Source organism: Lactuca sativa, chromosome 1 (genome assembly GCF_002870075.4).
Source record: "Lactuca sativa cultivar Salinas chromosome 1, Lsat_Salinas_v11, whole genome shotgun sequence".
Lineage (NCBI taxonomy): Eukaryota > Viridiplantae > Streptophyta > Magnoliopsida > Asterales > Asteraceae > Lactuca > Lactuca sativa.
In genome coordinates, this window is record NC_056623.2 from 140,084,365 (window position 1) to 140,099,657 (window position 15,293).

Sequence of the window (15,293 nt, forward strand, 5' to 3'; positions counted from 1 at the left end):
CCTATACATATATTCTAATCTTCAGTTCGATCTTTGGTTTGTAAAAATGTTAGTTTGGCTTCGATCCAATCCCTAGATTACATCCTGAAAAACGAATTGAACCGAAAAACGATCAAAATCGAATTGAATCAAGACACATGATATATACATATTCAACTTAGTCTTTGGATTGTACAAAATGCTAATTCGGTTTTGATCTAATTCAGGATCTATCTAGTCTGATCCATGAACCACTCACCCATACCTAACATATAATACTTTTTGAAACTAAAATCATATAATCTGCTAGAGATTGTTGATTTTAGAATTTCGATGAACTTTTTTACAAAAAGATCAACTTGAAATATACTTCGAATCGACTCGATGTTAAAGTAGATTGGAACTCGAGCACCTCGAGTATCATATCGAGCCGCCTAAGTAATGAAATATTCAGTTCGTGAAGTTCACAAGCTTGACTGAGCTTTGTTAGATTTATACTTTTATCTTTTTTATTCTACTCATATTTTCATAACGGAGCCTAATCGAGTTGAACTTAATAGTGTTTTCATTAAAAAAAAATTATGTAATTTTATTTTAATAACTAATCAAGTCGAATGAAACTCGAAAGTCGAAACTCGAAACTGTCAGTATTTTTATCAAACTTACTCAATCGAGCTAGAATAGAGTTTTCTTTTCTATTCGAATCGGATTTCAAACTCGACATACCAGATTCAACTCGACTCGTTTAGATAGATACTTAGGCTGGAGGTATTCCATCACTAAATAATAGTCACATAAAGTTGATGTGTAATAATTCATATAATTTAAAAGTCCTGATTATGTTATTGAATATTTATCCAAAAGTATGCCCCTCAAAACAAACCGTCCATTTAGTGGAAATCAGCATCACCCAATAATCCATCACCTTTTCTAATAACCAAATAACCTGGGAATCTCCCCCCATAGATATCCCTAAAACCTGCCTAACTTTTCTTTATGCTTCTGCTAGTGGTTCACCTTTGACAATGGTTCAAAGAAAGGTTCCAAACAAGCTTGGTATCAAAACTCATCTTCTTAAATCCGATACCCACTTGGAATACCTCCGACCATCGTCTCCAAAATCCCATGACCTCAAAAAGATCATGAAGAAACCCAGACCCGTCGACTCCCGCCCCTCCCCGCCACCACCGCCGCCGCCTCTCAGGAAGAAAAAACCACATGACGCCGGAGCAAGAGCAAGTCCGCAGAAGCAATCGCCCAACTACATGAAGTCCACCACCAGTTTCGATGCTAGGAAAGATGTACGGAAGATGACTCCGACTCTAAAAGGTGATTCAGAAAAGGGGAAGCCATCGAGTTTGAAGGTGGTGAGGAAGTTGACGAAAACTCCGAGTTTTAAACCGTTGAGGCCTTTGAAGTGTTCGCCGGTGATGTTAAGTGCTCGGAGGACGACGTGTTCGTCGACTTTGAAAGACGCGAAGTTTCCGAGTTACCTTGAACTCAGTCATGGAGGGACTGAGTTGGAAGGGACGTCGGCTATGAAGGTATGTCCGTATAATTATTGTTCGCTCAACGGCCACCACCACGCTCCGGTGCCGCCGTTGAGGTGTTTTTTGTCGGCGAGGAGACGTGCTTTGAAGAATCAGAAGAGTTTTAAGCTTGGGTGTTTATCTCCACGTCAGACAAAGCCTGGTGTGAAGAAAAACGATGAAGTTGTTACAGAGCAGGTGATCTTCGCAGATGAAGGTCCAGAAGCAGATATGGAAATGGAAGTCACACCTGTCACTCCGGTGATGGAAGAAAAAGAAGAAGAAGAAAACAGAGATTTCTTTGTTGAAATTTACAGCAAAGAAAGGGAGGATAATTTGGAGTGTTCCGCCATGGATTGGGAGGAGGGGTACTGTTCTTCTTCTTCTTCTTCATGTGTCGATGACGGAATAACTATGAAGTCTCCGGAGATCGAAGATGATGATAGTCGTGAAGAGAAAATTCAGAAGACTGGTTTTGAGAGCTTGTACGATGGTCTTCAGGAGTTGTACGATGAAGAAAGCGTGAGCTCTGGAGCGTGGTCTGATTCGGAGGGTGATTATGATTATGAGTCAGACAGTTTGTATCAGCAAATGAAGATCAATCACCAAAATGAAATGGAAGACGATGAAAATATAGGATTCGAAGCAAAAATTGATGAAGTTATACCTACCGGAGATCTTGAAGAAAATTCTAGAGAGTCGGAAACTCTTCCTGATTTTGGCGGGAACTCACCGGAGAGAACCGAATCAACCGACAAGCATCACACCACGATAATCTACAACATCATACAGTATAACATATCGATTTTCATCAATGGAGAAAAAACAGAGCATACGAAAACAGATAAACTTGTCAGTGTGCAAGTACCTGAAACTCCCGGCGAAGAGAATCAAAAGGTTTCCGATGAACTTCCGGCTGATGCTAAGGACAACAAATCCACCGAACAATTGGATACCAGTAGCTTAACCGACACGCAGGAGGATCCCGAGAGAGAACATGATGAAATTCCGGCATGCAGTAGGTCAAACTCCATGGATTTTGAATCCGATAAACATTCAGAAATCGAGGAAGAACCTGAAAAACCTGCAACTTCCGGCGAGGAGCTGTTGGATTCCATCGATGAAGAACCTACAAGCAAATCAGATGAGAAACCTGTAATTTCCAGCGAGGAGCTACCGGATTCCTCCATGAATCTCAACGAATCAACGCGACGCAAAAAAACCGACAAAGAGATTGAGGATTCAGGGGAATACAACCTACGGGGACCAAATTTCCTACCGGAAGTAGCAGATCCAGATGCAGAAACGGTGGATTTGAAGCACCAGACGATCGACGAACGGAAAAACGCAGAGGAATGGATGGTTGATTTCGCGTTACAACAAGCAGTCACCACACTCGCACCAGCTAGGAAGAAGAAAGTTGCATTGCTTGTTGAAGCTTTCGAGAAAGTAATCCCAACACCCAAATACGAATCGCATAACAGACATACTTCAAAGGCGTTCACAAATGCAAGACTCATGCAAGCTTGCAGCTGATATTATTGATTCCAAGGTATATAAGCACAAATTTCCATTAAAATCCAAGAACGATAAGGCAAATTGAAGGAATTAGGGCTTTTCTAACAAATAGCTTGATGCGTATGCAGGTGAAGAAGGTACATTGATTACAAGATAATGGATGGACTAGAAGCATATTGTGTGATCAAACAACTATGAGGATGGATTTTAATAAATCTAAAGTGGTTTGAGTTTGATTTCCTATAGCGAAGTGTTTAATTACTTATATGTATGTGTTGTTGTAGAGGTATTCTTGCCTCTAAACATTTATCAAGTGTGTGTAATGTTAATCTAGTGTGTGTTTTCTTTTCTAAATTTATGTTAGAAATGTTATAGCATATTATTCATCTGTAGCACAAAAGAAATCATAAACTGTTTTTAGAAAGGATCAACGATTTGATGTTGCAACCAAAATTGTAGGTGTCTTGGGTAATCATATATCACCAAAAACAACAACAAAAAAAAGAAAAAAGAAAAAAGGTGTAGTATATTATTCAAATATTCATTGTGTTTGTTTTGTGTGGGTACTAGGCTTATGTAACACTAAAAAAAGTTTTGTAAAGAAAAAAACAATATTTAAGGAGCTGTTTGGCAGGATCTGAATTTTTAAGCTCTGAATTTTTAAGAGGTCTGAATTTCTAAGAATTTCTAAGAGGGTCTGAATTTTAAAGATCTGAATTTTAACATGTTGTTTGGTTGAAACCTCTGAATTATCATGTTGAATAATAAAAATGACCATTTTACCCTTCTCCGTTATTTCTTTCAAATACAACATTATACTTCCATCTACTTCACCAAAATAGCATCAAAACTCATAAAAACATCAAAATTCATAAAAACAACACCAATATTAACCAAAACAACATCAAAACTAATAGATATGTTCCATTGTTGCTCTCGTACTAGTACATCTGTTAAGGTAATCATGCCTCACATGCCATTTGCTTCAAAAATGATACAACAATTTTGCTTGAGATCATACTGTTTCTTTACCTCCCTTACTTTTGAATTTCCAAGAATCTATCTACTCCAATGAACCAAAATTGCACAAAAATCATTTGTAAATTTTGAGAATGAAATCCACTGTTAAATTGATTTATTCCTAAATCCATTGTAAAATTGATCTTCATTATAGACCCCCTGTTTCATCGGTTCATCATTCCCAAATTTAACACCTAAATCCACTTCTTTATTCAAAATCTCTTTCATCGATTCATCATTAACACCCATTGAAGGATTCATAGTTTTAACAGGAACAAGGAACGTAACAGGTTTTAGATCAGGGCCAACAGGCTTAGAACCCAGAATACCCTTAATAGGGACTGCATCATTCACAGAAGAAGGGGACATAGGAAGGGGACTGCTAACCTTTGACGAACTGGGTCTGGGGGATCAGTATTCTTCATGCCAAAAATGTTTCCAAATTTTCCAAACATCACACATGCGACTACACGAATTGTAGACAAAGGACTAGATTGAAATGACGAACAGGGAAATGCGAAGACCGGCGTCGGAAAAAACTCCGACCGTCCAAAATCGCCGCCGAGTCACTCACGCAAAAACTGAACAGCGAGAGAGAATCCTAGAGCGAGAAAGTTAGAGAGAGAATTTTTTTTGCAAATGACTTGGGTTTGGGTTGTTTGTGAAGAAGAAAGAGAAGAACGAAAAGAGCTGAAGTATTAGGGCAAAAGAGGTAACGCATGTTCTTTTTTATTTTCAGAGACACTCTCACATCCGAGAAATCAAAAGGTATCTTTTAAATTAAGGGGGATAAATTCAAATACCACCAAACACTCTGAATTTGAAAAAATAAGATGTTGCCTCTTAAATTTTCAATTAAGAGGCTACCAAACAGCCCCTAAAACAAACAAGATTAAGTTAGAACCTAGTTTATATGAAATCGGTCATGTTGTTTGAAGCTGAACTACCAATTTTGGGGTTGGTTGGGGCGTCGGTACGTTGGACCGGTTTGGGTGAAACTGGTTTTCAAACCTTCGAAAACATTGATTTAATATGGTAGAAAAATGACGTTTTATCTATCATTTCTTTAAATTGTTGTTAATATATGGTTTTGGAAATTTCTCAATAACAGTTTTGACCCCTTGTAAGATTCTGGTTGCTTGAGAAACATTTTTCTGAAAGTTAAAAGTATAAAAATGTCATTTCAAACCGTTAAACAATCCCAAATAGTCAAAAACACCATACATCACATCATGACAAAGTGATGGATTTGCTTATTATGCTATTTTTTATCAACCACAAAATTTTCCGAAATTTGCTTATTGTGCAGTGTAAGAGTTCCAATATCAATGTCGAATCCTTGTCAAGTTCTTAGACAACATAACATGTTGTTTTGTTTTTTTAAACGGCTAACACACACCCTCTAAATCCTATTTCTAAACTACACTATTTTGTTCATGACAGGACTTGATCAATCAACTTCTTGGGGGATGAACACCTCACCTTGATATCGCTAGGCCAAATACATTTGTTGCAACATAGCACGCTATTGATATTATGCTTTGTGTGGGTCCACTTATGGGTTGTTGAAATTATAACATTGTTGCATAAACGAAAAAGTTTTGGTTTTTTAAACAAACTATTTTATCTCACAAATTACAAGTAAGATTTTTCTCAACATGCGTTGCGGCAGTAGTAATGGATTTAAGTTGAAAAACTCTTTTAGTAGCAATATAAGTTTAAGATAACTTAAGTTCCTAACCACAAAAGTTAGGACCAAAGCCATGCATAGAAACGTAGGACTTAATTGCCAAAACACAAAAGTAACGAACTACAACCATATAAAAAAAATGCTTAAAAATAAGCAAGAAAAAAAAATAAATAACAAAAATAAAAAATAACACTGCAACGTAGATAAAACCCGTGGATAGGAATATTAGAGTATATATAGTACATGGGAAAACATGAAAGTTCATAAAATAAAGGGGTGTAAGATTGCAACCACAATAATGTATTTAAAAAAAAGAGAAACTCTTTTAAAGTGTAGGGAGTAAAAGTGATATTTTATAAAGTTGAGAGTGACAACTATAGTAAAATCAAACTACGGGGGTAAACACAAAAGTTTAGAAAATAAAAATGATATAAATGATAATTTAGAAGGTTTTTAAAAGTTAAAGGGGGTAAAAACATAATTTTGAAAAGCAAAAGGTATAAAGTGTCATTTTACAAAGTAAAAGGATAAAAGTGAAAAAAATAAAAAGTGCATGGACTAAACGGTGAAAAGCAAAGTCAAACCACTGACTTTCCTTTTTAGTATATTCCTTTTTAGTATAGAGCGTATCATACCATCTATAAGGACCCAATGTGTATAAAACAAAGTATATTTGTATCATATATCAATCAAAAGAAATAATCTCAAACAAACTAACAAGATAATGAGATTAATCACAAGCTATTTGTTAACATGATTAGCTCATTGATTTAAAGGCTTTTGACCCGATGACGAAGCATCATTTATTTTATCCCTTAATTGCACCACAATTGTAGGGGATTCCACAATAAGAGACTCAAGTTTTTCAGAGTAACTATAAAGTACACCATCATCTTGAAACATTTTTTGTGCATCTGTTGTTGATAGATTATTCACAGATTCATATAATTCATGAAACTTGCTTCTTGTTTCCTTTGATTCTATCAACTTCTCTTTTAATTCATCAGAAAGGCAATCCAAAGCTCTACACAAATTAATGTTTCCTTTTGACTTAACGTAAAAAAAAAAAAAAAAAAAAAAAAAAAAAAAAAAAAAAAAAAGTAAGAGAAGAAAGAGTACCCAGTAACGCCTCTAATGACACCCCAATTAAATCCATCGATTACAGATTCCTTGAAGCCGATATTAAAACCTACTTGTGCTGAAGCTTCTTTTCCAGCTAAAAGCCCATCACGATATCCAATCTAATAAATTAGAGTAAATTACACGAATGGTCCCTATGGTTTAGGGTAATTTGTACGTTTGGTCCCTATCTTATTTTTTTAACTCGGAAGGTCCCTATGATTTGTTTTTGTTACATGTTTAGTCCCTGTCTTACCTAAAAACACTATTTTGCCCATGATCTTTTAATTTATTTAAATAAACATACCCCCAACCTCACCCCTTCACCTTACCTTACATACCCCACCATTTTTCCGTATTTAATTAATAGTCTTTTTATTTAAGACAGGGACCAAACGCGTAACAAAAACAAACAGTAGGGACCAAGCACGTAACAAAAACAAACAATAGGGACATTGCGAGTTAAAAAAATAAGTGCAAATTACCCTAAACAATAGGGACCATTCGTGTAATTTACTCAATAAATTATTAAGATTTAGGTAAAAAAATAAAATTATATGTTATTATAATTTTTTTTTGTATGAATTGAGGATAGGATACCGCATGGAATTGGTTTTTTCTTTTTTGCCATTCCCTATTTAGGTCAGATGATGGATCAAGTTTCTCATCTGAACCATTCCATGATGAGTCATCTTCACACCATTGTTGATCCTCAACTTCTGAAATAAATAGCAATAATGTAGTTTTATTTATTTGTAGAGTATATGGAATTGTGTTATGATCTTAAAATCAGCGACTAAAATTGTTGTGGTTTTAGTCTATGGGGCATTTCATCAAACACCTTGGGTGCATTCATCCAAAAATTTTAAAAAGAACATACAGTGACTATATCTTCACGATAAAAACCAAAAACATATAAGAACATAGTGAAAATTAAAGGAAACACTTGAATTCATCTATAAAGCGTATAAAGCCTTAAGATTACACCTAAACAAAATTATCTGAAAATCTACACTATAGCTTAGGAATTAAAATGGGTTATGATATTATAATCACCTACCTGAACATTAAATTCTAAATTTAATTAAACTGTTGCAAAAACTTTTCTTCCTTTGTGAAGTTTTATACATTTATATAAATCCATAAAATAAATTTTAATATAAGAAGTGCACAAATATAGAAGTATGAGAAGCTTTCTTTTTTCCTCTTCCTACATTTTAAGTAAGCAATGCGATTTTAGAAAAAACTTGGTTTCGAAATGATGAAAAAAGAACCAAATTTCACGAGATTCTTCTGAGTTATAAAATATAAATAAAATAATTTTGTGAAACTCTTTAAAATATTGGAAGCAAAGAAGAAATATTATGTAATAAAATATAATCTTACTCAAAAATCTCACATATTATCCATATGAATTGTATTTAAAAAGAATATTCATTAAGAATAATAAGTAAGTAAAATCTGTATCACCTTAAATAAAAACATATTTTAATTATAAGGAATAATAAATTTATAATACAATATCTAGATTTCCATATTAATCAGTAGTTAATAATTTTATTTCTTTCATCCAGTGAAGGACAATCAATCTCATTTTATTTTCTTTTAGGTTCCAAAATGTTTCCAGCCAATTCACAATTTTTCATTTAAAAAAAAAAAACACTATGATCGCTGTGTTTTGATAAGTTAAATTTACCAACTCGTTATAAAAGATAAGGGCTTTATTATAACATCTTACTTTCATTTCTTTCTATTACAACAATATACTTTTAAGTTTTTCTTTTTATTGCATTGTCTTTTAAAAAATCTACCCAATTTTGTATTATTTTTTATTCTTTTCTTATTATTACTTTCATTCTTTTCTTATTGTGACATTATACTTTGAAATATTTACCCAATTATACCAGTAAAAATCACTTTGAATTTGGATGAAATGGTGTAATTCAATAGATTTTTCAAAGTACAATGCTCTAATAAAAGTAATTTTAAAGTACAATGTTGTAAATTATAGTAAGAAGAAATGGATGTAATATGCTATAATAAGAAAAAGGAAAGTGGATTACTATTTATAGCATTTATTTCGTGACATGTTAAATATGTAAATGTTAACTAAATATTTTCATACATTATTTATATCGTTAATTAAAGTTGAATTCTGTAATTTTCTGTCTATGACATCAACAACATTTCTCTATTGTTTTAAAACCCCTTCTTCCTATTTATTTTCATTTTAAATGTTTCAATAAGGGAATATAATTACTTCAATATAAAATGAGTTAAACCTAAAATATAGGGAAGACAAAACAACTATTTGTTCTAATCATTTGTCATTTAACATTTCTATTTCTTATATGTTTCTCGGTTAAGTGCAATTACTTTCTAACTATAATAAAAAAATAAATTAGTATAAGTCACAAAAAGGTAAACATGGGATTCATACCTAGTGAATGGGATTGTTTTATATCATGAAGAGATGTTTGATTCATATCTGCTTTTGGTTCCAAGATCTCTGAATAAAGCTCATCAGCTATACTTCTTCTCTCCATCTATGTAAGCAATGTATGAGTGTTTCTTTCATTGATGATGAACTAAAAAATGATTGTTTATTTAATTGAAATTGTCAACATATCCCTTAAACAGAGAATCTACTGAACCAAAAGCATCTGAACTTCAACTTTCAGCAAGTCTATTCGAACAATATTCTTTCCAATTACATGATTCTTCATTGTGCCAACAATCATCGTATATCAGTAAGTCTTCAAATCATTTCTAGGCACTAAGTTGAATGCTTATGACTAAATTCAGTTACAATTATCTTGTAAAAGAAACACTGTATCAACTAAAAAGTCGCTAACATGACCCAAGGAAGCACCACAAGTACCAAATATAAGGGGGCATACGAAGCTACTTCTGCAAATTCAACTTGATCTGGATTTGATTTTCCGAAAATAGGTTTGGGAAACGGAAAGGTAAGACCGATTCGTACAAGTAGCTTCATCCCCACACTGAAATCAAGTTTCTATTTCTTGAATATAACTCTGAGTCAAAATAACAAAATGACAATAAAATGTAAACTCTTCCAGATTCATGTTACTCGATTAGTCATGGGAGCAATCACAACATTTCAGCAAAATCAGAAAGACAGGGAAACAAGTAGGAATATACTGTTAATCAGAAAAATCAAAGCTAGGATTTCAGATTTTGTACCGGAGCAGGAGGAGGAAGTCGCCGATTGAAGCAGGAGCCAAGAGGTCGCCGCCGTCCGCTGTGTCTTCGTCGTCTGCAGGTGAGAGCGAGTACGAGAGTTGTGCGAGAGGAGTAGGCGTGTGTGCGAGAACGAGAGTCAGGGCGTAAGCCTAGGGGTGCGTTTTACTCTTTTTCTTATCCGCAACTTCCACACACACACACACACACACCCCCCCCACCCCCCAAAAAAAAAAAAAAAAAAAAACTAAGGTCGATTGATAGGTGCCGACTGGGTTAGAGGTTAAAAATGCTGACTGAGTCCATATCTGACTGAGTTTATGCTGTTTGATTATTTATCTGAATAGTTGTGCTGAATGAAAAAATTACCATATTACCCTAGACTAAGGTCGATTGATAGGTGCCGACTGGGTTAGAGGTTAAAAATGCTGACTGAGTCCATATCTGACTGAGTTTATGCTGTTTGATTATTTATCTGAATAGTTGTGCTGAATGAAAAAATTACCATATTACCCTTGTGTCGTCTCTTGTGCCGGATAAAAAAAATTATAAAACCACAAATTAACATATAAAATCCAAATTAAACATACATCAATTAAAATCCAAATACAAAGTGTAATACAAAATCCAAATACAAATTGTCATACATAATAAAAAAAGTACACCGTTTAACGTGAACCATTTGAAAATAACTGATTAGCAATCTAGTCACGCAAATTAGTCATATAGTTAACGGTTTCGGAACTCCATTCTATGCCTTCTATGTTTTGACCCTCATTTCCTCCACCACCCACATTATGAGTAACCATAGTGTTTTGTTCAAAGTTCGTAAATAATTCATCTTTAATATCGTATTTCCTTATAAAATTATGGACCGCAACACAAGAAATGACTATGTCTCTTTGCACTGGAAAAGGATAAGGAGTCATTTGTTTTAAAATTGGAAATATCGCCTTCAATACACCATAAGCACGTTCAATGTAATTTCTAAGTTGTGCATGAGCATGATTGAACATTTCTTCCTTAGTCAAAGCTCTGTTTCTTCGAAAATCGCCTAACCAATACCTAGTATTGCGGTAGGGAGCCATAAATTCACGGGTGTTGGTGTATGCGGCATCACAAAGGTAATATTTATCTGTAGATGTATGACAAATTTATCATATAAATAATATAGATAATAAAACGTATAGTAAAGTTACAAACCTGGTGGAGGGAATAGAAATCCGGAAGTTGGGTTAAATGCAACTTCTTTCAAAACTTTAGAATCATGTGCTATGCCCTCCCATCCAGCCTATACAAAGGTGAATATCATATCAAAATTACAAATTCCAATTACATTTTGATAACATTCACCTTTTCCTCTTCCCCTATAACGAGTTTGTTGATCAACAGGCACAACTGCATGTACAAGTGTTCCATCTAGTGCACCTATTGCTCCGGGAAATATCTGCATTAGCCGTCTATGTCGTTCTGAGGTATTTCTTGTTGAATTAGACGAGGTTGGTACTATAATTTCTCATGCAAAACACATCATTGCACGTAAGACCTCATGAAAACATTGATGAATCGTTTGTGTGGAGTGATGAAATCTTTCTTTAACGGCTCGAAAACGTTCATTATGTCCTATAACATGTAAAAACATAGCCATCTTCTCTTCAACGCTTATCGTCCTACTAGATTGCAACCAATTTCTTTGTGTAAAGTGATTGCATAATAGTACAAATGCATCTTGTGAAAGACGTATCATATCGTAACAGTGTATAGGACATCCGTGTATCAAATCTTGCATATACACATATCCCTTTGCTACCTATTCGCTAGCTCTTATTCTTTTAATTATTCTTTGCCTTTGTCGGACCAACATCAACCAATACCACGAGAATATAAGAAAATATAAAAAGTCACCTTCTTTATCCATGTGTCCTGTTAGATGTCAAATACAGATTACATTTTAATCAATAACATAACAATCAATAACATAACAATCCATAACATAACAAACCGTAACATGTGAATACGAAAAACATAACATTTCATAACATATAAATTCATATAACATAACTGCACCTAAGAAAAACAATCCATAACATAACTAAACCATGGAATACTAATGTCTAACAATGAACCATAACATACTAAAGTCAAACAATGAACCATAACATACTAAAGTCAAACGTAACATGTCAATACTAAAGTCAACAATCCAAACTTTTTTCCCGCATTTGTTACCCACGACTCACAAGTTGACAAGTTAAGGCGCAACCAAATTTTCCTATTACCAGCACTTTCAGCAAATAACATAAGAGCAATGGTGTATTTCGGATCATATTCTCCCCACTCCAAGCTTGTCAATTTCGCCATACAAGCATCCATCTCCTTGTCAAGATTATTTGCTTCGGTGAATGCTTGTGCAGCCTTGATAATCTCTTTTCCAACTTCTTTCAACTCATCATCAAGTGTGGTTTCTTTAGGACCATTTCGTTTCCCCCCTTGTTTTTTGTCCGCCCAGATGATTCCTCAATAGTAGGTTAAGGTACTGTTGAGCTTGGGGTATCTGCATGAGGTGCTGGCTCATCCATCTTTGTATCCTCAAAATCATGTGTACTAAAGGTTTCATTTGGATGAGGTAATGTCGAAGATGGGCCCCAACTGTGAACACCGGTCGAGGTCGCCCCATCGAATAGTTGGGTACAAAGTTCAGGGCAAGGGAGTGGTGCATTTCTCAGCTTATCTACATACTTGTTCAACTGTTTGACAAATTTAATAAATATTATTAAAGTAGTAAAAAAAATCCAATTTTAAAAATATGTGTATATGTACCTTCGCTTCCGCTTCCCATTCTTCATTAGTCATGTTAAAAGAATTCGTACCAGGATTATAAATATTTTCTGTTTTGTTTTTAAGTTTTAACCACACTGCATACTTTGCTTTTAAATAGTCGTATCCGTTTTTCATTTGTTTTTTGTCGACAATAAAATTATGATCTGTTTTCAATTTCTCCGCGACCACAGCCCATGAGCTTGCTTTTAGTCCGCTACCCTCCCGGCCATTGCTTGTTAATTCTTGTATACATGCTTCCAAAAAAGTTTTGTCCACCAATTCCGACTTCCAACTAACCCTAATTCTTTTATCTGTCATGTCTATTGTAAAAAGAAAAAAAATCTAATCATCCAACATATATTTTTTTGTTTAAGATAAAACATATATTTTTTTTGTTTAACCTAAAGATAATACAACTTGAAGACAATACTTTGGAGATATCATATACACAAAATACATAACTTGAAGACAAGATCTCATATATCAGTTTGGTAATACACATATACCTAAAGATAATACAACTTGAAGACAATACTTGGGAGATATCATATACACACAATACATAACTTGAAGACAAGATCTCAAATTCTAATCATTGTCTTGACCATTTTGATCTTACACACATATGCACATAAACATATCATATATACATACATTACACAATTCATTCAATTTAACAATTATATAAGGGGCTGTGATTTCACACATTAGTTGCTGCAGATTTCATACACAAGCAATTAATTCATTCATATAGATAAAATCAGATTTCATCAAAAACACATTATAAATTGATTTCATGCTAACCCTTTGTTCTAATTGAATCCAAGAATAATGAAAGAAGTAATTTCAAATATCCTAATTTCAGAATGAAATTATCAATTTGACAGCAAACATTGAAGGGTTTGTGATTTCAGAAAAAAAAAAACAAAAATAAAACGAAGAAATGTACCTGCAGTCGGGCAGTTGTGGCTTCGTCGCCGGAGCTGAGTCCTAGTCGGCGCGGGAGATGAAGTGGCTGGAAGCTGCAGCTTTCAATTCTTGTAAACATTGAAGGGTTTTGAGATTTCAGTAAAAAAAAACAAAAAAAAAAAACGAAGAGACGTACCTGCAGTCGAGGAGTGCCTTCGTCGGGGCTGTGGCTTCGTCGCCGGAGCTGAGTCCTAGTCGGCGCAGGAGGTGAAGTGGCCGGAAGCTGCAGCTTTCAATTCTTGTGTCGCGCTGAATATCGAAGGAAGAAAGAATGAATGAGCGGCGATTTGTGTTAGGGTAATCGGTCAACATCTTTTTTTTGGGACTGAGTCAGCCCTTTGGTCAGGGATTGCTTACCGAGTCAGCCACAATGGAGGCCCATCAAACAGTCTGACTACTACTGACCGGGTCAGCAGTCAGCTCTAACCAGACTGGGTAAGTGCAAATCAAACGACCCCTAAGACGGTTGTCCGCGTACCCACATCATTTTTTATATAGGGAAAATACGGTAAATAGTAAAAAAATTGGGGGGTGTTTTAAAAAAATAGACATAAAAATGGACTTTTTCGGATATAGTCATGCATTCCGTGGAGGGAGCTCCGTGGAATCTACTGTAGCTCCGCGAAATGGCAAAATCGTAAATAAATCAATGTATTAAAAAAAACACTAAAGATCCATTCCGCGGAGCTACCTCCAAGGAATGAACTCATTCCGCGGAGGTAGCTCCGAGGAATGGATCTCTAGTGTTTTTTTTTTTTTTTTTTTTTCACATCGATTCTTCGAGGTTTATATTCATTTCCCAAACTAATTATTTTTAAGAAAAGATTATAAAAAAAATATAAAAAAAATATTTAAAAAAAAAAAACTTCAAGATCCATTCCGCGGAGATGACGTCATTCCGTGGAGGGTCCTCCGCGAAATGTATGTCTTTAGCTGGAAAAATCAAATTTTATGACTAAATTTAGAAATTCACCCTCATTTTTTTTGTCTATTTGTGGTATTTTCCATTTTTTATAATATAAGTATAGTTTCTTGCTGCACCCAAAAATTTGGTACTATATTTTTTTAATAATTTAATTAAATAAAACTTTTTTTTTAATAAAAAAACATAATTTTCAATACTTCAAAATAAAAAAACATTACATTGGTTGACTAAAAATTTAAAAAAAAAATCCCCACAACATTAAAAAAATCCTACAAACTTAAGAAACACATATCAAACATTAAAATAACTTAAAAAAACACAAATAAAATAACTAAACCATATTACATAGAGTTGTTTTTCGAGAACTCGTCTCCCGAGTCATCCGGTGGATCCAAATTAAGCATAAAAAACAACTTAAAATTCTTCAGAAGATTCGGAAGATGACATTTTTTATTAATTTTGAGAGAGAAAGTAATAGAGAAATGTAAAAGTTTGGTTTTGGTTTGAAAATGTGAAGTAA

At 34.2% G+C, this 15,293-nt stretch overlaps 2 protein-coding genes across 2 annotated transcripts; one reads left to right on the plus strand and one right to left on the minus strand.

Annotated features, from left to right (window-relative positions):
* Nucleotides 1-875: 875 nt before the first annotated feature.
* LOC111921798 (calmodulin binding protein PICBP) lies at nt 876-3,380 on the plus strand. Its single transcript, XM_023917379.3, has 2 exons — nt 876-3,060; nt 3,155-3,380. The coding sequence occupies exon 1, from the start codon at nt 1,005-1,007 to the stop codon at nt 3,042-3,044; it is 2,040 nt and encodes a 679-aa protein (XP_023773147.1). The 5' UTR covers nt 876-1,004; the 3' UTR covers nt 3,045-3,060; nt 3,155-3,380.
* Nucleotides 3,381-6,392: 3,012 nt separating this feature from the next.
* LOC111921796 (uncharacterized) lies at nt 6,393-10,254 on the minus strand. Its single transcript, XM_023917377.3, has 5 exons — nt 10,063-10,254; nt 9,296-9,401; nt 7,456-7,574; nt 6,856-6,977; nt 6,393-6,760 (listed from the first exon to the last, which is right to left on the minus strand). Exons 2-5 carry the CDS (start codon nt 9,399-9,401, stop codon nt 6,499-6,501), a joined length of 609 nt encoding a protein of 202 aa, XP_023773145.1. The 5' UTR covers nt 10,063-10,254; the 3' UTR covers nt 6,393-6,498.
* Nucleotides 10,255-15,293: the final 5,039 nt, after the last annotated feature.

Coding starts and splice junctions, on each gene's coding strand:
- LOC111921798 (XM_023917379.3), top strand. CDS start 1,005: ATGGTTCAAAGAAAGGTTCCAAACAAGCTTGGTATCAAAACTCATCTT.
- LOC111921796 (XM_023917377.3), bottom strand. CDS start 9,401: ATGGAGAGAAGAAGTATAGCTGATGAGCTTTATTCAGAGATCTTGGAA. Junction 6,978..7,455: donor GAAAAAACCAATTCCATGCG/GTATCCTATCCT, acceptor CTAATTTATTAG/ATTGGATATCGTGATGGGCT. Junction 6,761..6,855: donor GTCATTAGAGGCGTTACTGG/GTACTCTTTCTT, acceptor TAATTTGTGTAG/AGCTTTGGATTGCCTTTCTG.